The following is a 22,152-nucleotide window of genomic DNA, read 5'->3' as shown; positions in this document are numbered from 1 at the left end:
TTGGGGACACAGCTGGTGCCCACAGAGGCCTCTGGACCTTTGCCCCAGGGGACAGGGCCTCAGCAAGTGTGCTGTCGCTCTGGGGTCGAGGTCAAGTAGACGAGCTCAGGGTCACAGGGAGAAGCCAAGCCTCCCGCGTTGCTGAGGACTGCCGCATGCCTGCTGTGCCCTGCTTTCTCGATGGGTAGACTGAGGCCCAGGAAGGAGGAAGCAGGGCCAGGAGCAGGCTGGGCTCCTGAGCTCCTGGGGCGAGGGTGTCCCCCTCGGTTGCTGGGGGCAAGCTTGCTTCGATCCGGCCTGCTCTTCCAGGTGACAAACGCCCCCACAAAGCTGGGCGACCGGGATGCTGGACGGCGAGGCCTGCAGGGCCCCCGCGGCAGCCACGTTTTCCCAACACACTTGGGGAGCACAAGCCACCGCTGGTTCTCGCGGCTCCCCTCCCAGGCGCCCAGAGGGCCCGACCCTTCACACGAGGCGCTTCGTTCCCAGGGCCCAGCGGCTCTGCCAGGAGCACGGCTGAGTGGACCGAGGGGGTGTTCCGGCCCGATGTGACCTTCGGAGGGGCTACGGGGGAGGGGAGGGGCCGGATTTCAGGCCAGGGCAGAGCACACACAGGAGGGAGGGAGGCTGGCAGCTCCGAAGTTCACCCCAGCGGATGCACCCCAGGGTCCTCAGACACCCATAAATATTAATTAACTCCCCCCAAAAAAACCCAGGTCCCACTCAAACCCCCTGCCTGACCCCAGCACCTCTCTGGGGTCCGTGTCCGGGCTCGGCCAGCGTCTGGGTGACGCCCCAGGTGGCCCTGAAGACGGAGGAGCAGAGGCCCTGCCGTCGCCCGGGTGTCTTTGCACGGGGACTAGATGGGTAAACCCCCAGCAGCCTGGCCGGCCGAGAACTCAGGGCCCCCAGGTGTGCAGGAAGATGGGGTGACAGTAACTTGAGAAGAAAAGTCCTCGGACAACCGAGAACCGAGCGAGGCCCCGGGAGCAGGAGCAAGAGGCCCGGAGCCGCCCTTCCAAGGCCGCGGGCGACGGGGCTGCCGGCTCAGGGAGGGCAGGCGCCAGCCTCGGGCAGGAAGGATGCTGCGGCTCAGAGACCACAGGACCCCCTCTGTTCGCCCTAAGACCTGGCGCACGGCTGTCACCAGAGCCCAGACAGCACGCCTGGCCGGGCTGTGGGCGTCACGTACCTTCCATTTTCAGGAGGAGGTCCCAAGCACCCCTCCCCCTCTGCCCCTCCCCAGGGAACCGCACCCCCCTCTTCCCCAGCACCTCCCAGCCCGGCCGCCGAGACCCGGTACTCACGTCGTCGTACAGAGAGCCGCTGATGTCGGCGCCGTAGATGGGCGAGACGAAGGTGAGGTTCTTCCAGTACTTGCGCTCCAGGTCGTCGAAGTCCTGATGCCGCGGGGTGCAGTACCTGGGCGGGCGGCACGCGGAAGGGACAGCGCTCAGGCCACCGCCGGCCCGCAGCCGGAGAGCACGGTGGTGTCCAGTTAGAGAGGGGCATCAACTCTGGGGTGAGTGTGTAAGGACAGGGGCAGGGCCTGGAGACAAGCCACGTGTCCCCTCTCGTCAGCTGCCCGGGCCCCACGCCAGGGACAGCGGGCGCAGGGGGAGGGATGCGGACCCTGACGGTTCTCTGCAAACACCGGGAGCACCGCCGGGCCGGGACAGCTGTGAGAGGCAGATGAGGGACGCGAGGGGCCGTCCTCCAGCAGAGACTGCGGGAGGCGGGGCAGCAGAGCAGGGAGTGAGGGGGGCCGTGTGCCCGAGAGCTCACAGGTGCGTGCATGAGCATGCCCGCGTAGGAAAGCACCCCAGGACCAGGGACAGGGGGAGCCCCGAGGGCCGTCCGTGCTGAGGGCAGTGAGGGGGGACGGCACGGCCCGGGCACATAAGGGTCTGGGTTTCACCCTCTGAGAACTGGGGCCTCCAGGCGCCCCCAGCGCCCACAGACCAGGCAAGATGCGCTTTGTGAGGACTGCGTGCACCCCACTGTCCCCCACTCTCCTGCCCCACGGGGCCCCAGGGGACAGTGTCTTGCAGAGCTGGGGGCCACCAAGGGCCCCACAGGCCTTCGAGGGGTTGGGGGGTTGAGGCTTGGGGGCCCCACACCCGCCCGGGCGGCGCGTACTTCTCGCTGTTGGCCAGGCGGCGGTACTCCCCGACGGTCATGGCCTTCTTCTGGATGTTGTACTGCGTGAAGAGGCCCGACTGGCCGGTCACCACCTGCTGGATGGGGGCCGGGATGACCACGTCGTCAATGTCGTCGTACGTCTGCCGCGGCTTCCACTCCTTCGGAGGGATAATCTGCGAGACCAAGAGGGGGTCAGGCGCCTCCAGGCAGCACGGCGCTCAGGCCAGGCGGGGGTGGGGCAGAATGCGCTGGCCTCTCCTGGGAGCCCAGGGCCAGGCCCGGGCGCCACCCGCAGGGCAGAGTGGTGCCTCTGGCCCTCCACCCCTGCTCTGGCTCCATCCACCCCTGCACCATCACAGAGCGAGCGACCGCGTGGGGTGGGCGTACGCAACGCTGCCCGGGGCTGGGACACCGGCCCTGGAACGCTGGCCTTGTCGCGGGGCTCTATTGCGGTGCCCTCTGGTGTGGATGACAGTCCTATGGCCCAGCTCAGGACCACGCAGACAGGGCCAGGAGCAGAGCCGGGAAGGGACAGGTGACGCTCATTCCAGGACCCTCATCTCACTGACGCCTACTGGGGGCGGGTCACAGCTCTAGGTGCCGGGAGACGGCGGAAAACAATGGTCATGGCCCCGGCGGGACTCACGCTCTGCCGGAGACGGCAGGTGACAGGTTCTGGTTACAGGTGACGGAGGTCACAGGTGTAGGGACTGAGAATAAAAGATGGAGAAGGGCTGAGGGAGACGCCCAGAGCAGGAGGCCTCGGGGAGGGTGACGGCTCTCAGGGGAGGCGCCCTGAGCAGGTCACCTCTGAGAAAAGTCTATGTCACGACATCCCCCTAGCAGGCAGCAGCTCTGCCCCTGCCCACCCTCTCCAGGATGGGACACTGAGGGCTGGCAGGAAGGGCTTGACGTCCCCCGCCCGGGCAGGAGGGGCGCTGGGCCGGGACACCTGTGCCCCAGGCCAGGAGGGAGCGCGTCCCTTGCAGAGACATGCTGAGCTGGCTCAGGCTCAGGAGTCCCCTCCCGGCCCCTCCACCCTCCTCGTCTCCTGTCCTTTGGGCAGGGCTGACCTCGGGCCTGGCCGCGGGCCCCCTGGGCACCGAGCACACTTCTGTGCAGGACCCCCCAAGGCCAGCATGGGCTGGTCCCTCCCTGTCCTGGGTGGGGGTCTCGAGCCCCAAATGTCCTTCCAGGGCGCCCAGCGGCTGTGGGACAGACAGCCACCCGTTCTCAGGGCATTGGCCACGGACTCGGGGAGGCTGAACCCCGCCCTGCTCAGGCCGAGAGGACCACCGTGCAGATGCCAGAGTTCCGACGGCTTCCAGAGCAGCTGACGCCCACTTACCACCCCCAGGGACCCGCCACCACGTCGGTGGGAGAGAGCGCGCTTCACAACAAACCACTTGTTCTCTGGCCGCCTGTTAAAGAGAGAACAGAGCTGCGCCTGTCAGCACTGCACGGCTCCCCACCGAGTGCACACGCGTGCCCACCGCAACGGCGGAAGCTGCGGTTCTCACAATGGCGGGCCTGCCCCAGGGGCCACGGGGCCACGTCTGGGGACGTCTGCGGGTGTCACACTGGGGGAGCTGCTGCATCGAGTGGGTGGGGCCGGGGATGCTGCTCAGCCCCCCACAGCACCCAGGACGGCCCCCTAGAGGTGAGCCGGCCCCCATGTCAGCCATGCCGAGGGGGTCTCCAATCTAGAGCTAAACGGGACAAGCCACCTTCTGATGACGCGCCTGTCCCGTCAAGCCTCTTTCTGGGGGCGTCTCTCCTCCCCCGTCTGTGTCAACTGCAGCTGCAACGTGACAAGGCGCCCAGGATGCTGTGTCTGGTGTGAGGCCACATGACCACAGAGGGCGCTGGGAGCAGCCTGCCGGCCGACCATTTGCTTAGGCTTCAAGTAAGAAGCCCGAAGAGCCAGGTGATAAATGAAAACACGCAAAAATGAACAAACAAATGGCTGTGTGCTGGGATGCGCAACATTCTCTAGGGGAAATTCTGTGAGTAGGGACCACAACCCCGATCGGCTCAAGGACGGCAGGTGCCGCCACCTCTTCTGGGACGGCCTGTACCCTCCGCAGGACAGCCAGGACGGGGACAGAGCCCGTCTGCCCGGGGCTCGGCCACGGCGGCGCCAGCGGAGGCCCATCCACGGCCCCAGACGGCGGGGAGAAGAAAAGCCAGCCCACCCAAGTCCCCAATCACAGACGCCACGCTCACTGGATGGCCGCCAGAGGCCACGGGAGGCCAGGACGGCCTAGTATGCACACGCGCAACCACGCTCAGGCTCTGAAAAGGCCGCGTGAGCCCAGGGCCACTTCCGGCTGCTCTGGAACCGGAAGCCTCTGGAGAAGCCCGTGGGTGGCAGCGAGGGACCACGGCCCGCACCCTGACATGTCCCACGACCAGGACCTGCAAGGAGGCTCTGCAGGCGAGAACATCTAAAGGATGCCACCGAAGGACCCAGAGCACCCCGCCTGGCGGCCCCTCCCCCAAAGCTCCTGGGGGCGAGCCTCGGCCGGCTGGGAGGGAGAGCAAGGCCACACACCACGTGAAGGGGGGACGCCGGGTGGGCGGCTCAGGCTCGAGTCTCGCAGCAAAGCTGGGGGAGTCTGTGCACTGGGGGCCGAAGGCATGGGGGACCTGCAGTGGGCAGGAGCGAGGGGCCAGCGTCTGCCCCCAACTGCCTGGTCCCAGCGCCATCCTGAGCGGGGCAGGCCTGGCGGCTGGGAGGAGCCAGCACGGCCTGGCTGCAGGGACCGACTGAGGGGAGCGCCGGAAAGGGCCCAAGGCACCCTGTCCCCCAACGCCACACCCGCCCCTGCCTGTTCCCTCCTGCCCCGGCGCTTCCTGAGCAGCCAGAGGATGCCCAGCCCTGCTCCCCAGGGGGCAGGGACCCCCGAGCACACACAGAGTGGTGAGGAACCTGACAGCCCCCGACAGCCGCCGTGTGGGCCCTGCACCCGGGCCGCTCCAGCTCCAGGCCCTGCTCTGGCTGTGCCTGAGCGCCCACCCCCACCCACCCCCACCAGGGCCTTAAGGGCACCAAGCACAGCTCTGACGAAGGAAGGGAGCCCCCGGCACACGCACACACGAGGGTGGCCAAGGCTGATGAGACCAGGGTCCACAGAGCTCGCTCAGGCCACAGGACCGGGGTTCCCTCTCCTGGAGGCTGGCAGCCCCGAGAGCCGAGGGCCCCGTCCAAGTGGAGTGGGGGTGCCCAGAGCCGGGGCTCATGTGTCCCTGGGTCCATCTGTCCCCACAGAGCGGAGGGAGGCCGCGCAGGGACCAGAGGCAGCGGTACACGTGCTGTGAGGCGGGAGCACAAGTGTGAGCATGGGCGTGTGCGCGTGACTGCCGCCCCCAGGCTCTCTTGGCAGCTGTGGGGAGTGCCTCCCCACCCCTCGGTCCCACAGGGGCCCTGCGTCTGTCCCGCTGCCCTGCCCCTCAGCCGGCTTCAGAGAGGACACCCGGCCCAAGGGCGAGCGCCAGCCGAGAGAACGAACACAGTCGAGAAGAGCAAGGAGCCAAGGGCAGAGGGAAGCCCAACCGGAAAACGCCCGTCCACACAGCTTCCCGTCGAGCCACATCAGCCGGGGAACCGCCCCCCTGGACTCAAAGGCTTGAAGCTCAGAGGAGCCGGGAGAAGGAGCTGGTGAAGGTGGAGACATGGCAGAGAGGACCAGGCCCCAGAAGGCTGGCCCGGAACACAGAGCCAACGGGACAGACGCGAAGGTGCCCCCGGCAGGGCCATCTGAGACACTGACTTGTACCACCTTCCAGGCAGAAAGGACGACCTGGATGGAGAGCAGGTGGGCACCGCGTCCAGGACAAGGGGACGGAGCCCAAGGAGAAGGCAGGCCCGAGCTGCGCTCACAGCCAGGACTCGCAGGCCTCACTCAGTCTCCCCACAACCAGCGAGCCGCCAAAGTGTGGCCTGACCGGACACCAGCCGATGGCCAGCAGGCAGAGAGGCCCCCACGGACCCTCAGAAGCCGCAGGGCCCCCGGGCTGCCAGGGCCTTCCCGGAGACGCCCAACCTCAGCCGCGCGCGTCGGGCTGTTCACAGGGAGGACTGGAGCCAAAATGACAGCGGCGGCCGCGGCTCCCGGCCCAGATGACTCGTCCTGCTGTGTCCGTGTCCTCACGATGCACAGGGGACAAAACTCGAGGGGGGCAAGGAGGACGCTGCAGCCCCCCCCTCCGCGTCCCCTGAGGCCAGGGCGGCAATGCAGCCAGGAGGGGAAGGACAGAGAAGCAGGACGAGCCACACCCGCGGGGGCAGGCGGGGCCCCTCTCACCGCCCAGCCCACGGGGCAGACACCGCTGCCAGACCGGCCCGCCACCTGCTGTCGTGCAGCCCGCCAGCGAAGTAAGCGGTTGGGGGAAAATCACAAAGAAGGACATTTCAGGATGACTAAAAATTCTGTGAGATTCATGAACACAATTCCGTGGCGCGAGCGCGCCCTGGTCACGGCTGTCATGGCGGCGGAGCTGAGGGAGGTGACAGAGACAGTCGGGCCTGGGAAGCCAAAGACGTTTCCTGTCCGGCTCCTTGGGTCAAAGGTCTGCAGGGCCCGGGCAAGGAACAGAGGACTTGCGATCAAGATGAAGTGACAGTCACACAGGAAGCAACCAGAAGAGCCCGGAACAGCCAGACTGTGAATCTTCCGGAAGACAGCTGAGCAACGCCCCACACACGGGGTCAGGGACCCACAGCCCCGCCTTCAGAGCGTAGGCGGCCGTTTATGTTAAAAACGACACAGGGCCCGCTTGTCTGTCCCCACACACGTGTGGACACGTATGTGCAGACCACGCCAGGGAAACAGACAGGAAACTGGCCAGGATGCTCCCACAGAGAGGAGCAGGGAGAGGGGGCAGCAGAGGGGGCACTCCCGCGTCACTCTGCCCTGTGGGCACCTGAATCTGCGTCACACACACATCATGGTCTCAAAACGACCACTGTTTATGGGGAGACGCTGACGCTCTCTCCCCCAGGCGGGTGACGCGTCCCCACGCTGTGCTCACTGTCGTCTGTGGGCCCGGCGGGCCAGCTCCTGCAGGGAACGGGCGGGCGAGTCACTGCTGAACTCGGGGCCCAGCGCCCGGCACAGCGGAGACTCCGTCACGTCTGTGGATAATGGCGGCTCAATGAACTGACTAGCAGGGGACGCGCAGCCTTCAGACACGGCCACGCTGGGCCCGGCCCGGGGCCAGGACGCACCCACCTTGGCCAGGCCCGCCCGGTGGGCTCCCTGGGACTCGATGTAGGCCACGTATTTGTTGAAGTCCTTGAACTCCTCCATGGTCGGGCGGAACGTCATGATCTTGCAGCTGGGGTTCTGGGCCCCGTGGTCCTCAGACCCCATGGCTGCAGCTCAGAGACGCCACACCTGCGAGGGGAGACAAGAGAGCGTGAGTGCGTCAGCCCGTCACCGCGCGGCCCTCGTCCCCAGAACGTGCTGGGCAGCCCACGGCTTCCGGACACCAAGGCTGCGGGCCGCGGCTGCGCTGGGGCAAGGGGAGGGCCGAGCCCCCTCGTCACTGGGCCTGGCACAAGAGACGCACGACTTCAGCTAATCAAAAGCAGAGGCGCCCAGTCCTGAAGCCAGCGCGACACGGCAGCCAGCGTCACACAGGGCCTCGGAAGCAAGTGCCTCCCCCCGGCTGGCAAGGTCCACCAGCATCAGCTCCGATCGTGCGTCCAGCTCGAGCCGGACCCTGCGGGACAGCAGCACCAGCGGGTCTGAAGGCGAGTGAGACGGGGTGGGAGGCCACCTTCCACGGTGTGAACTCAAGAGCAGGGACCCCACCCCAGAGGGGTCCCCCTGAGCAGTGGGTGTCCCGCCAGCCCCCGCCTGGATGCTGCAGGCAGAGCCCAGGCCCATGGGCCACGGGCAGCCCGGGGCGGCGACTGGACCAGATCAAGGCCCAGCCAGCATGGCTGGTTTGCAGACCAGAAACGCCCCCAGGCCGGATGTTAGGCGCAGAGGGGACAGTACGGCCAAGAGAGGACACAGGATCGGGGCTCCCCATAGGGCAGAGGCGCTCCTGGAGCTGCCCACTCCGTCCCAGGCGTTCAGGGGACCCAGTGGGGCAGTAGGTGGCCCCCCTCAAGCATGGGCAGCGGGTGACAGTCTCTGGGGCATGGTCACTGCTGGCAGGTTAAATTCTCCAAATCGGGGCAGAAGGACAAGACCCCCCCAGGACCTGGGCGAGCTCAGAACCTCAGCGAACAGAGAACCGAGGACGAGGAGGACGCAGCCGGGCACAGCGAGAAGGCAGAAGCCCCCAGGCCTCCAGGCCCTTCCGCGTCACTGAGGCACTGCCCCGGGTGGGCACTAGAGGGCAGCACGCGCCCAGGAATCGTGCTGAGGCCGCAGCTCCCAGGCTGTTGGAGGCCCTGCCCGAGACAACCGACCCGTCCCCCGCCTGGGTCAGCACGGCGCGCTGACATCACGCTCCCACTGGACTGTGGGTGAGGGTGCCCGGCCTTCCGTCCCGTGTGCACAGTGCATCTCGAGGCTTCTCCTCGCGGGAGGCACAAAGCTGGGGTGTGCGCAGCAGGCTGTGAGGGCCGAGACGGGAGCTCTGGCCGGACGGCAGGGACGCACCGTGGAACGCGGCTGTCACAAGCCCTCTGGAGCAGCGGGCACCAGGGCCCTGACCAGCCCAGGACTGACCCCCACGCCAGCTCAGCCCGGGCCCCTTGCCCACGGCCAGGGCGCAGGAACTAAACCCCCACCCGCCACCCGACCTGAGCCCCCAGCCCAGCGGCCCGTTCCCCTCCAGCCCAGACCCGGCCAAGGGGGCTCCCACAGGACCCCGCGGCACAGCGGCCCACAGGACAGCATGTCTGTCCAGGGTGCTCACAGCCTGGGTGCAGACTAGACCCCACCGCTCTGGGAACACCACCAGCATCGTTGTGGAGCCGCACTGGGCTGCGGCTGTGGAGGGGCCGGGACCTCGGAGCAGACGGGAGAACAAGCCACGGTGGCCGCTCAGGAGCCTTCCTCACACTCTCACCACCCAGCCCCCACTCCTGTCTCTTCACCTCGCCCCTGTGTTCCCGCACCCCTGGGGGCTTGTGGCCCCTGAGGCCAAGAGCAGTGGCTCCCAAGGGTCCCGCGGGGACCAGCGACCTGGGTCCCCGGAGGGGAGCCTGTCCTCCGCAGTGGCTGCCTCCGTCGGTGGGAGACCGCACCGTGGGGCACGCCCACCTGCTCCCCAAGACCAGCTTGTTCTGGGCGGCCCCAGGGCCCCCCACAGGCTCCCACACGTCGAAAGCTCGATACAGGATGAGCTCTCCATCGGGGAGGGGACAGCAGACGACAGACAGCAGGGGGAGATTCTGTGCGCGCCGGCCGAGGGCTCCACCCCCACCGCCACCGTCATCCAGACTCAGCTCGCGGGCTGTGTCATTATTTTTCCTGTCTTATTTGTGCCTTTTGAAATGAAGGTTTTGAGTAAGTAAATACAAAGGAGAAAATTAAAATGTTTTATAATCCCAACACTCACGCTTTTTGAAGGCAGGGAAAGAAAATTTCATGTACGTGTTCAAGAAATAAGAGAAATCTGACTGAACGCCATCCCTGAGCCAACCTTCTGTTTCTGGAGACGGGGGGAGGACCAGCGAGAGCCACCCTGAGGGAACTCGCAGAAGAGTCCAGAAAGAGCGATGCACTCTTTACAAGACGGCGCCACCCCACAGACGCGGGCTCTTACAGCTCCACGGTGACAAGACCAACAGCGACCAAAAAGCACACAAAGGGCTGGAAAAGATACTGCTCCAAATAAGACAGACAAACGGCCCAGGAGGACACGAAAAGATGGCCGCGTTTGTCATCAAGAAACGCAAATCAAAGCCAGCGAGACAGCCCTCACGCCACTGGGACGGCCACGATGGAAGAGACGGACAAGGACAAGTGTTGGCGAGGACGTGGAGAAGTCGGCACCCTCCTGGGCTGCTGGTGGGACTAGAAAGCGGTGCGGCCACTGTGGAAACAGGCTGGCGGGTCCTCAGAAAGGGAAACAGACAATTATCTGACCCACAGTTCCACTCCTGGGGGTCCACCCAAGAGAAAGGAAAACACACCTCCCCACGAAAACTCGCACAAACGTTCACAGCACAGGATTCACAAAAGTCGAAAGTGAGAACAACTTAAATGTCCGTTGATGGATGATGGATCCACACGTGTGTCCATCCACACGCTGGAATATTACGCAGCCGTGAAGAGGAGCGAGGCCCCGACACAGCTGCATGTGGACAGACCTGCACACACGACGCTCCGGGAGAGAAGCAGACACAGAAGGACACACGGTGCACCCCAGGCTGAGAGGTCTCTATGTGGTGATGGAAATGTTCTCAAATCGATCCTGGTGACGGCTGCACAACTCTGTGAACACACTAAAAGCCGTGGAACTGCACGCATCAAGTGGGTGAACTAGGCGCGTGAAGCACATCTCAATAAAGCCGTTACCCCCCAAAATAAGAGAGAGCTGGGGGAGGGGAGAAGGAAAGGGCAAGGTCCTGCCGTCGCCCAAGAGAAAGTGGGGCTCTTCTCCACTGATAGACGAGGGAGACGTCACGACCCTGTGCGACGAAGAAGAGAGACATTCTGGGGACAAGTGGGAAAAGGGCTGGATGTCAGACGACACTAGGAAATGTGGGCAAGTCTTAAAAGCGCCCTTCTTAGGACATTGCTGAGTTACGTAGGGAGGGGTGGCATCACGCTCGCAGTGTACTCTAAGACGCTTCGGCAAAAAAACACCTGCATGCGGGGACACAGCGAGAGCAACGGTGCAAACGTCCCTGTCTACCCGATGGCCCCCTCCACCAGGCCTTCCATCACCCTCTGCACCCGCCAGGCACGCCCTTTGTTGGGACCCTCCTCCCCGGCTTCTGCTCACAGGGCAGCAGCACAGGGCCAGGCTGGGGCGAAGGAGGCACAGGCTCAGGCCACCAGCAGGTCCCCGTGGCGTGGAGGGTCCCCAGGCCCCGCTCTGCCCGCCCGCAGCCCACTGGCTCGCCTCGGGGGCGTGGGTGCCAGGATCCCCTCTGCTGAGCAAACGCCGGGCCGGCTGGGGGCCAGGCAGGGTTCTGGTGCTGGAGCCAGAAGGGGCCCCGTCGGGGACCACACAACGTCACAGAGCGCAGAGCGAGAGCTGCGAGAGAGACGGAGTCCACGTGCACAGGGAGCACCGGTGGCCGTGGGCTGTTAGTTGAACTCTAACATCCAACAGGAAGGGGGTGTGATCCACACAGAAGCTGGGGGTGGGAGAAAATTCTGCAGAGGGAAGGACCATCCTGGCAAAGCCGGGGACAAGCAGCGAGCACAGCGAGGCGGAAGGGGGTCGGCGAGTAGAGAGGGCCGGCTCGCGGCATGTGCCGTGCCGGATTTGCTGGGAGCGCTGGGTCGTTGAAAGCCAGGAGACAGGTCCCAGCTACACTGGGAGAAACCCTCCGGCTGTGGGAGGTGACCGTATAAATACGCAGGGCTGGCCCGGCCGGTCACCTCGCCCCAGCTGATGGCGCCCTGACAGTCTACACGGTTTTAGACCGGGGGCCCGGGTCTCGCTGTGGCCTGGGCCTCGCAGGTTCTGCAGGCGGGCCTGGCTGCGGAGGGCCGAGTGGCAGCTGGGGTACAAGGGGGGAGCAAAGGGGACAGTGGTGGTGGTGAGAAGTCAGGGGCTCTGGATGTGTTCCCAGGGCAGAAGAGGGTGAGGAAGCAGGAGCCGAGGCCCCTCGGGCTCTGTCTGAGCAGCTTCTTTAGGGAAGGTCACAGCCCTGCTGCCCATGGGGGACGGGCAGGCGGGACAGGCCAGTGTGGACGAGACTGTGGGCGGCAATGTAATGTCTCCCAAGACATCCCTGTCCCCATCCCCAGGAGCCAGCTCTGTGCTCCCGTCCATGGCAAAGGGAGGGTTTGCAGGTAGATTAAGTCAAGGACCCAAGACAGAGGCAGCCCTGGATTCTTGGGGAGCCCAGTGTCATCACAGGGTCCATGCAGGAGGGAGGCAGGAGGGTCAGAGAGAGAGGGGGACACGGGGGAAGCAGAGGCTGGAGCGAATCGAGGAAGGGGCCCCGAGCCAAGGACAGTAGGTGGCTCCTCGAAGCTGGAAAAAATGAAGATTCGTTCTTCCCAGAAGCCTCTGGAAGGAGCCGGCCCTGCCCGCACCTGGACTTCCGTCCCACAGACTCGCCTGACCTCTGACACCCAGATCAGAGCGCAGACGCGGGCTGTCTCAGTCCCTGCATTTCTGGTCGCCTGTGACGGCAGCTGTGGGAACCACGGAGACCCAGAGAGAATCTGAGCTCTGGGCGTTGGACGCACGTGGCCCCCGAGCCCCGCGGAGACTCCCCCGGCTGCGGAACTGGGCCCGCACGACGGCATCCGGGCCTCATCTGCCGGCCGTTCAATCCAGGCGCCGCCCCGTCCACCCCGGCTGCCCCCGGCCCCGTGCCAGCCCTGCCAGCTGCACAGAGGGGGCGACACCCTGAGCCCCACCAGCGGGGGCGGCTGCTGGGTTTCTTCTGCAGCAGGACAGGCAGCCTCCAGGGACCCTTGGCGGGACCGTGGCGGGAGGCAGCTCACCCTAGCCAGCCCTCAACACCTCTCGCAGCCAAGAAATGGCCCCTTTCTGCCCGCTCCTCCTTCCGAGGCCGAGAGCAACCCTGAGTACGCGCTGAGACCCGCCGGCTGCCGCGCTCTAATGGACGGATCATACGGCGTGTGAATTACATCTCAATAAAGTTCCTGAAAAAAAGCCGTTTGTCGGGACCCTGCAGCCTGACCATCCAGCGTGTGGGGGCAGGGCTGTGCTGGCGGCTCCTCCCCACACCCGGGAGGGGACGAGCATCCTCGGCCCAGAGACGGCGACAATGGTGACAGTGGGCAGGGCTGACCAGGCCGGCCCTCGGGTCTGAGTGCTCTCCGGGTCACGGTCGCCCTGGCCCAGGGCCACTCTCCTGGGCTGCTGCACTGTGCTGGCACCACCCATCGTCTTCCACTCGGGGACTCGGGGCTGGGCCAGAGGTAGGGACACTAGCCGACCCCGAACAGGCCTCCGCCCACACGGGGGCTCCACCCCCAACAACAGCCGCCCCCAGGAGCAGGGCTCTCCCCAGGAGCCCGACAGAGGGAGGGTGAGAAACACCCCAAGGGGTGGGCCTCCCCACACCAGGTGACGGCCCTGGGGCCCGCACGCGCCCTGCCATCCTCCCAACTGTCTGAGAACAGGGTTCAGAAATGAGGTAACCAACCGGACGCCCTTTCCCTGACAGTCAGCCTGGTCCTTCTCACCCGTCGGGCCCGGGGCCTGACGAGGGTTTATGGGGCCCGAAGGTGGACGTTTCCAGAAGGCGAACGGGCAGAATCTGCAACCTGGAGGTTTTGACAAGAACCAGCACTCCCTCTGCTGGAAAGGACGTCCTCTGACACAGAACCTCGTGACAAAGCTTAACCGTGAGGGGCACCCCATGTGGGAGGAGCATGACGGCTCTGTGAGCACCAGTCCGGGTGTCCCGGGAGACGCTGGTCCTTCTGGGCGGGCATCTCCCCCACAGCTCCCTCCACCTGCTCCCGGTGTCCCCGCCCCCACAGGCACGGCCATCAGGGAGAGCCCAGACCCCACCGTGACTCCCAGACAGTGGGGCCCAGCTCCACATCGCGCGGCCCCGGCCACCAGAGCACAGTTCCCAGCAGTCTGAAGGCGGAGGGGCCCTGAGCGGGTCAGGCCCGGGAGCAGCTGGCTGTCCTCACGAAGCCTCTGACAACCCACCACGGGGGTGCTGGGAAAGCCCCTCGAGCCCCGCGCCGTCCCCCAGCCGCGGGCCTACCACGCGGCCCAGGAGCAGCTCTGAAGGCCCCAGCACGGGGACGCGGGGTCCCTTTGCATCACATCCACCTGCTGGGGGCCTCGTGCAAGGAAGGGGGAGACTGGAGGCAGAAGACCCTCCCTGGGGCACCAGCTCCAGCCCAGCATCACCACAAGGCGCGGGTGTGACCCCTGACCTACCGGAGCCCGTAGGCCGGGGCACCCTCGGGGGATGCCCACCTGCTGCTCATGGTCCCCGCCGACCTGGGGGCAGAGGAACCCTGCTCCCGCCCGCGGCTGGCCCGGGCACCAGAGCTGGTGCTTGTGGTGCCGGCAGCAGGAGGACGAGGTGGCGGGAGCGCGGGGCCAGGAGGCGGCAGACGAGTGCAGGCTGCAGGCAGAAGGGCCAGGAGCAGCCCTCGGAGGACACGAGGCCCCAGCGAGGGTGCCAGACCTGCTCCAGCTAGGCCCCTGAGCTGGCTGGACTGAAACAGCCACGGGACCAGAGAGAGACAAAGATGCAGAGCCCAGAGGCGGGAGGGCGGGAGGCCACAGCCGGACGGCCGACTAGAAACGCGAGGTGGGGCCACAAGGATGGTGGCCAGGCTGGACGGGGCTTGCTGGGGCCTGAGCACCAGGCCGGTGACTGTCCACATGCCCCCGATGGACACGTCATGTCCAAGGGCACAGGGAGCATCGGCCGGAACCCTGTGCACGCGCTTCCCACGGCCGCCGTGACCAAGTACCACAGACCCGCAGCTTCAGACGTCGTCGACCCATCTGACACTCTGGAGTCCAGAAGCCCCACAGCTGCCACCCAGCCGCGCTCCTGCTGGAGGTCCCTCTGCCTGCGTCCTGCTTTCCGCTGCTGGAGGCCCCACGTCCTGGGCTCCGGCCCTTCCTGCCTCCACATGCACGGCCAGCAGTGCAGCATCTCCACCTCTCTCTTCTCTGCTTCCTCATCGTGTCCCCTCGACTGCAGCCCTCTGAACCTCTAGCCTCCCTCTCCTAAGGACCCTGTGATGACACTGGACCCACCCAGACGATCCAGGACCGCCTCCTGTCTCCAGACCTTTCACCCCATCTGCGAAGCCCTTTGACCCTGGAAGGAGCATATCCACAGCGTCCGGCATGAGGACGTGGACAGCTCTGGGGGCACCACCCAGCCCACCACAAACACCGAGTGAAAAACCTGTCATGCAAAGAAATGAGGAACAGTTGCTGCATCCCTTGGCTGGAGGCACCCGCCACGTGGCAGTCCTGGGAAGATGCACACGCAGCCTACGCTCCACAGACAAGAGCAGAGACAGGACAGGCCTGAGCGATGCAGACAGAAGCCGCATCAGGTCATCTGCCCCCCAAAATGACTTTGGCCTGCAGCTTCACGTTGGCGCAGGCGTCCTGCAGCTGGGACCCCAATAGGCGGGACCTCCAGGTGGCGAGAATGACATCTCATTCTTCCCCCAGACATGAGGGGGAGGCTGCAGGAGGAACCAGGAGATGCAGACCACACCCGCAGCTGCGTGACCGCCCTGGAGGTCCTGCCGCCCGGTGTCCCCGTCCCCCGTCCCCAGGAGAGCTAAGCGCGGGGAAGGCCAGGCTCGCTAATCCAGAGCTGGTGTGTGCACCCAGGGACCACAAGGACAAACAGCGGAGTGAACAGCGCCAGCGCTCAGAAGCCTCTCCTCGCTGCGTGAACAGGCCCCAAGGGCCAAGCCCTGGAGGATATCGTGGGCTGAGGGAGCGCCTCTGAGCGGCTCTCAGGTGAGGCTGCTGCCCCAGCTCAAAGGCCCTCCTTCCAGCTAAGTTCACGACATGCCAGGAGGAAGAGCCCCAAGGCCTTGATGTCACAGCGGGCCACCCCCAGAGCCCGCGACAGCAGGAGCGTTTCACTAACAGACGCATCACCCGTCTGTGCTCACAGATGTAAAAATGGGGCTCCTGGTGTGTTTTTTTACTGTGCACAAAAATGCTACCAGACCTGCAAAAGCAGACCCAGCAACATGCTGAGGAGGAAGAAATGCCACAATTAAGAAAATCAAGGAGCAAGCAAGCAGCTAGACGGGGGTTTGGGGGGAAGAGGCTGGGAGAGGAGCCCAGCTCGCAGCCGCCCCGGGGCCCCTGCCGCTCTCTGGCAGCCCGGCTCTCCCTCCCGCCCGGGCCGTCCCGCTCTAAACCGTCCCGTGGGCTCTCGGGCTCAGATGCGGCTCCACAGCAGGGAGAGGTCGCAGGAACTGTTCGGAGATGTTTCTTCAGAATCATGGGAGCCCTCGCTGGTGGGAACGTGAGACGGGTCCTCAACAGGGTCCACGTGGAGTGTCCACAAGACCCAGCAATTCCACTCCTAGGGGTGCACCCAAGAAACACGAAAACAGGTCCACGCAAAAACTTGTGAATGTTCACAGCAGCATCATTCATAAGACTCAAAAAGTGGGAAGAATCTAAACGTCTATCGACAGATGAGCGGACACACACAACGTGTCCCCCCACACGCTGGAATATTACACAGCCGTGAAGAGGAGCGAGGCCCCGACACAGCCGCACGTGGACTGACCTGCACACACGATGCTCAGGGAGAGAAGCAGACACAGAAGGACACACGGCGTGTGACCCCATTGATGCAAAACGTCCAGAACAGGCAGATCCACAGACAGGGAGCGGGCTCGTGGGAGCCAGGGGCTGGGGAGGGGGTGGGGAGTGACCACAATGTATGGGGTTTCTTTTTGGGTTGCTGAGAATGTTCTAGAATTAGATAGTGGGGATGGTGGCACAGCTCGGCATACACACTAAAAATCACTGAATTGTGTACTTTAAAGGGTGGCTATTATATGTGAACTACGTCTCTATAAAAATTAATTTTTATGAAGTCCAAGGCAGCCTCGTTGGGACCCGCCAGACCACAGTAAACCCGTGTGGTTTGTCTCGAGGACTCTGATCTCTTGACTGCCCGGGGCCTTCTGGAGAAGGAGCCCACAGTCTCATTCACTTCCGTCTACCACACGCCCCCCAAGAATGTTCTCGCACCTTCCCGTCCCCGCGCGCAGTTTCTTCAGCTCCCAAATGGGCTGACGGAGGGAGGTGGAAAGCCAGGAGGACCTCCGCGCTCTTGGTGGGCTGCTGGAAAGTCAAGTGCACAGGGCGAGGTTTGTACTCAGATGCACCGCGCTGACCGGGTGCAAAGAGAACGACCGACTTCAGAGCACTGACCGCCTCATAACAAAGCGCGAGCTCTGAGGACAAAGGCCGTTCCCGAGAAGGCACGGTCAGAACGGGCCAGTTCCAAACCGGTCCATCCAGCCCGTGCCAGGAACAAGCCCTTGGCCTCGACCAGGGATGGCACACCTTTTCTGGACCAGACTACACAGTAAATATTTTCAGCTTTGCAGGCCGCACAGTCTCTGTCGCAACCACACGGCTGCACCACGGCGAAGGGGAAGCTGCCAGAGAGGACGCGTAAAGGAGGGCATGGGGCCGTGTGACAATAAAACTTTATCGACAAATCAGACCGCGGGCCGGATGGCTCCATGAGCCTTGGTCTGCCGGCCCTGGACCCAGATACCTCGAGTCTACTCCTTAAGGAATAAAAGCTCGCTCCACCCCTTCCAAAGGGGCCCGGGCTCCACTGCCCCGCTCCCTGAGTTCCTAATCGGGACAGAACAGACGAGGCCGCATTCAGGTCCGCATTTGGCCCTCATAAGCCACATGGCCTCAGACAGGAGCCTTCGTCTGAGATCAACGTTGCGCTCGAGGCAGCCTTTCTTGGCTACCAGGAGCAGCCAACGTGGATAGCCAGGGGCATGCGGGACGGCTCACCCACACTGACCAAGTCGCCCCACCCCGTGGGTGCGAGCCAGGAGGTGACTGTTATTCCCTCTCTTCTTATGAGGAATCACCCTGGGCCACCATCAGAGGCCACCTCCGTGAAACCCTCTGTCCCCAATTTGTTATAAGAGAGCAGGAGAGGGGCCGGCCCGGTGGTGCAGCGGTTAAGGGTGCACGTTCCACTTCAGTGGCCCGGGGTTCGCTGGTTCGGATCCCGGGTGCGGACATGGCACCGCTTGGCACGCCATGCTGTGGTAGGCGTCCCACATATAAAGTAGAGGAAGATGGGCACAGATGTTAGCTCAGGGCCAATCTTCCTCAGCAAAAAGAGGAGGATTGGCGGCAGATCTTAGCTCAGGGCTAGTCTTCCTCAGCAAAAAACCAAAAAACAAAAAAGAAGAGGGCAGGAGAAGGAAGACACCAGAAACTGGGGAATGGGGCTTTTTTTAACAGCACTCTAGCAAGAATCCTCTGTTTTTACAGGCATCCCCCCACGTCACTGGTCACCACTTCCTAGGCAGCATGGGGAGGGTGCGTATGCCCCTCAGTGAGCCCAGAAGTGGCGTCCCACCCAGGGCCTGATGCACACGACACAGACAGCACAGCCTGTCCTGGGTGATCCCCGTGTCACCTGAAACACACAGCAGTTCTCAGGGCTTCTAGAAAGGAGGGACAGACGCTGAAGGGCGAGTGTGCGGACTGGGGAAGACCCATCCAGCAGAACGGCCCCCACATGGGTCCAGGCTCTCTGTCTAAGGGCATGTGGACCCTGGACACCCCAGGAACTCATAACCAAACGGGTCCAGCTCCTCCCACCGCGTGCAGGCCTGACGGCCAGCCAGGGACGAGGCTGCGGCCACTCGGGCCCGGGGCCCACGTACTTACTTCAAAGTTCCTGGTGTGGCCGGGTAGCCGAGGCTGCGATGAGAGATGCTCCAGGAACCGGCGGAGGCTTCTGTCGGGTTCCAGCAATGGGGATGGCTCTAAAATGCACAAGATAAAGCCCATTAACTAAACGGACCGCCCGCTTCAGTCTTAATCCCGAACCACACGCCCCTCCAAGCAGGAATGGTGTGTGGATAAAGCCACACCATGGCCACATTTACCCCCAGGAGGCAGAGGGCACAGGCAGAGGGTGTGGCAGGGGCTGCGCAGACCCCACCGAGGCAGGGTCCTGACCGGTGCATTTACAGTCGCGCACAAGGACATTCCAACACTTGCTGAATGGACGCAGGACAAGACTCCAAACTTTGGGTGTGGCCCCAGGACCTTTGACAATGCAGGCTGCCATCACCCCAACTCGCCCACCCTCCCCAGCCACATCTCCCCACAGCTCTGCAGACACCTGGACTCCTGGCAGGAGGGGTCTACCCGACCCTGCTCTGCCTCGGCGTCTTTGCAGGTGCCATGCTGGACCTGAGCGGCCCCCTGGGCCTGACCCTCTAGGCAGGCAGCTTGCCCCTCAGGACCCCGGCCTCGTTGAACTCGGTCCCGCACGCTGTCTCCAGTTCACCAGGAGCTTTAAACAGCACAAGTTTCACTAACGCCCTCACAACAGAAAACGCACACTGACATTTTTTATCTTACTTTAATCTAGTTTTTAAAATTCCTGGGCACGACCATTAAATCAATTTCACTCTTTTTTTGGGGGGGGAAGACTAGCCCTGAGCTAACTGCTGCCAATCCTCCTCTTTTTGCTGAGGAAGACTGGCCCTGAGCTAACATCCCTGTCCATCTTCCTCTACTTTATATGTGGGACGCCTGCCACAGCATGGCGTGCCAAGTAGTGCCATGTCCACACCCGGGACCCGAACCGGCCAACCCCGGGCCGCCAAAGCAGAATGTGCGCACTTAACCGCTGCACCACCGGGCCGGCCCCAATTTCACTGTCTTTTTTCTTTCCGATTTCATTGTCGCAAGCCCTGGGCCGAAAGATGACCCTGAGCTGTGGGGTCACCGGCCCTCAGGCGGCGCACATCTCCTGGACCAGGTGCCCCGCCGACGGCTCCCGACCCGGCTGCACCCAGCCCGCTCCACAGCCCTGCCAGCACCTGATGTTGGCCAGAGCTGACGTCTGAGCATCTGACGCCTCCGGAATCGCTCCATGTCACTGTGGCCGGCAGAGTAACAGCCCCCAAGGATGTCCCCGTCCTAATCCCCATTGTCTGTGACCACATGCTCCTCCACGGCAAACGGGACCGTGCAGATGGGATTAAGCCAAGGACCCAGAGACGGGATGACCCTGGATTCCCAGGGCCCAAGGTCATCCGAGGGTCCTGAGCAGAGGGAGATGGGAGGGTCAGAGGCCGAGATGGAGACGCTGCGCTGCTGGCCGTGCAGACGGAGGAAGGGGCCCCGAGCCCAGGACGCGGCGCCTCTGGAAGCTGGAGGAGGCGGGACACGCTCCTCCCCTGGGCCTCCGGGACCCGCCCTGCCCAGCCCTGGGTTTAGCCCCATGAGAACTGTGTGGACTTCCGGCCTCTGGAACTGCGAGATAGCAGACGTGTCGTTCTAAGTCACTAACCCATGGTCGTCTGTGACGGCAGCAAAGGGAGCGGATACAGCAGCCACAAGGAGCATTGCCCTGATCTCGGGTCTTTCCACTCCCACTGGCTGCGAGGCCTCCGCCGTGAGCTGCTGCCTGTCCTTCGTTCACGTCCCAACGGGATCACATGAGTCCCTTGTCACTTGTCACCGTCCGTTTGTCTACCCCGCAGGACATGGGCCACCCCCACCAGCACGGGGTCTGCAGGGCAGAGAGACCACCAGAGCCTGTGGTTCTCTGCTGGACGGACCTCAGTCTGCCACCGCCATGGCTGCTGGGCCACCGAGACCACGGGGCCTCCTGCCCTCACCTCTGGGGATGACGGCACTGACCCCCAGGCCGGGAAGCTGGAGGCTCCGGGCTGAGGTCAAGGCCAGTTCTCCGTCCGCCCTGAGCCACATCCACAGTGGATGGGGGGCCAGGCTCGCGGCCTGCACGGCTCCTCCAGGGGCTGCAGGCCCCCCACAGCCAGCCAAGCACCACCTGGGGCTCTGGGATGCCAGGCCTGGCCTCACACCCGGCCACGGGCCCACATGGCGCACGGCAGCCAGGGCTGAGGGTTGAGAGAGCCCCATGTGGCTGCGACGAGGGACTTCCTTCCATAGGGCAGCACGGAAGAGAGGAGGAGGAACATTACGGTGTAGACACCAGACCACACATCTCAGCCAGGGGACCAAGAAGACGTCACCGGGGTCGGTCTCGGTGGCGGCAGAACCCTGGGACGAACGGGCGAGGGGGGCCCTTCACTCCGGGGCCCTCCTGGAACCCACCACCCCAGCCACCACGAGGAAACCCAGGCAAACCCCGACTGAGGGGCTTTCTCCAGAGTCCTGTCCCGGCTCCTCCAGACCGTCGAGGTCACCAGAACCAGGAAGGTCTGAGAAACCGGCCCATCCCACGGAGCTCGGAGATGCGACACTCACACGTCACATGGGATCCTGGGGCAGAAAGGGGCGTCGGGGACACGGAGGGGACGGAAGGTCCAGGCAGGCTGGGTTTGGCGCCCACCTCGCCGCGGCCCCAGGAAGTCTGGGCGCTGAGAACGGGGCTGGGGGAGAGCGCAGTGGTGGCCAGAGCACCTGACATGGAGGCCCCCGGAGGGCACGCTCCGGCCGCTTCTCCCTAAAGAGGCACAGACAGACCCGCAGACGCCGGCCAAGGGTGCTGCCGGCAGCGCGGGCCGAGCAGCCCCTCCTCCACCCAGCAAAGGGCTGCCAGTGGGGCTGGGAGGGAAGGGAACAGACCAGGCATAGAGCCGGCCACCCCTAAACCTGAGGAAGCAGGACCTGCACCAGCTGGGACACCTCTGGGGACCCCACGAGTGTGGCCTCCCCCGGCCCCCTGGTCCTAGCCGCTCGCGGCCGCCAAGGCAGGGCTGACCCCCGGGGTAGGTGGGGCATGGAGGCTGGGCCCACGGCAGACCACACCGCCCTCTCTCGCCCTGGAGCTGGGCCCAGGCTCCCAGAGACGGAGGGCTGACTGTGCGTCCTCCGGGCTGCAGAGGGAGAAGCCCCCGCTGCACCTCGGTCACCTGCCCCAGGAGGGCTCAGCGCCCCCTCTGCCCACCCCTCCCCAGCCACGTGCGTCTCCTGCAGCCCAGCCCCCCGCAGGGCTTCCCTGTGCCCCTCACAGGACGGGGGGCCACCCCAGGCCTCAGAAGGACCCACTGACTTCAACACTATACAGCCCCATCAGTCTGAACTCGTGGGTTTTTGAAAAAGTACATCTACAGACAGCTGGACACAGAAGTAAACGCAGACGCACACGTGTGCCCAGGCCGGCATCCACATTTCCAAGCTCTGTCCACCGAGAGCGGCGAC

General features: G+C 64.4%; 1 protein-coding gene across 9 annotated transcripts in view; it reads right to left on the bottom strand.

The window, feature by feature from the left end:
- Nucleotides 1-22,152, bottom strand: part of KDM4B (lysine demethylase 4B) — a 117,362-nt gene that overhangs the window by 71,361 nt on the left and 23,849 nt on the right. For all 9 annotated transcript variants that reach the window (XR_011440383.1, XR_002808997.2, XR_002808996.2 and 6 more), the window contains exons 2-5: nucleotides 18,673-18,770; nucleotides 7,377-7,541; nucleotides 2,140-2,315; nucleotides 1,308-1,422 (exon numbers count right to left, since the gene is read on the bottom strand). Coding sequence is in view for 6 of the 9 variants with exons in the window: in XM_070272545.1 (XP_070128646.1) it covers nucleotides 1,308-1,422; nucleotides 2,140-2,315; nucleotides 7,377-7,517 (432 nt within the window). In the remaining 3 variants the exon portion in view is untranslated. The remainder of the gene's footprint in view (nucleotides 1-1,307; nucleotides 1,423-2,139; nucleotides 2,316-7,376; nucleotides 7,542-18,672; nucleotides 18,771-22,152) is intronic.

This window comes from Equus caballus, chromosome 7 (genome assembly GCF_041296265.1).
Source record: "Equus caballus isolate H_3958 breed thoroughbred chromosome 7, TB-T2T, whole genome shotgun sequence".
NCBI lineage: Eukaryota > Metazoa > Chordata > Mammalia > Perissodactyla > Equidae > Equus > Equus caballus.
The sequence above is the reverse complement of the archived record's forward strand: the minus strand, read 5'-3'. Positions and strand labels throughout refer to the sequence as shown.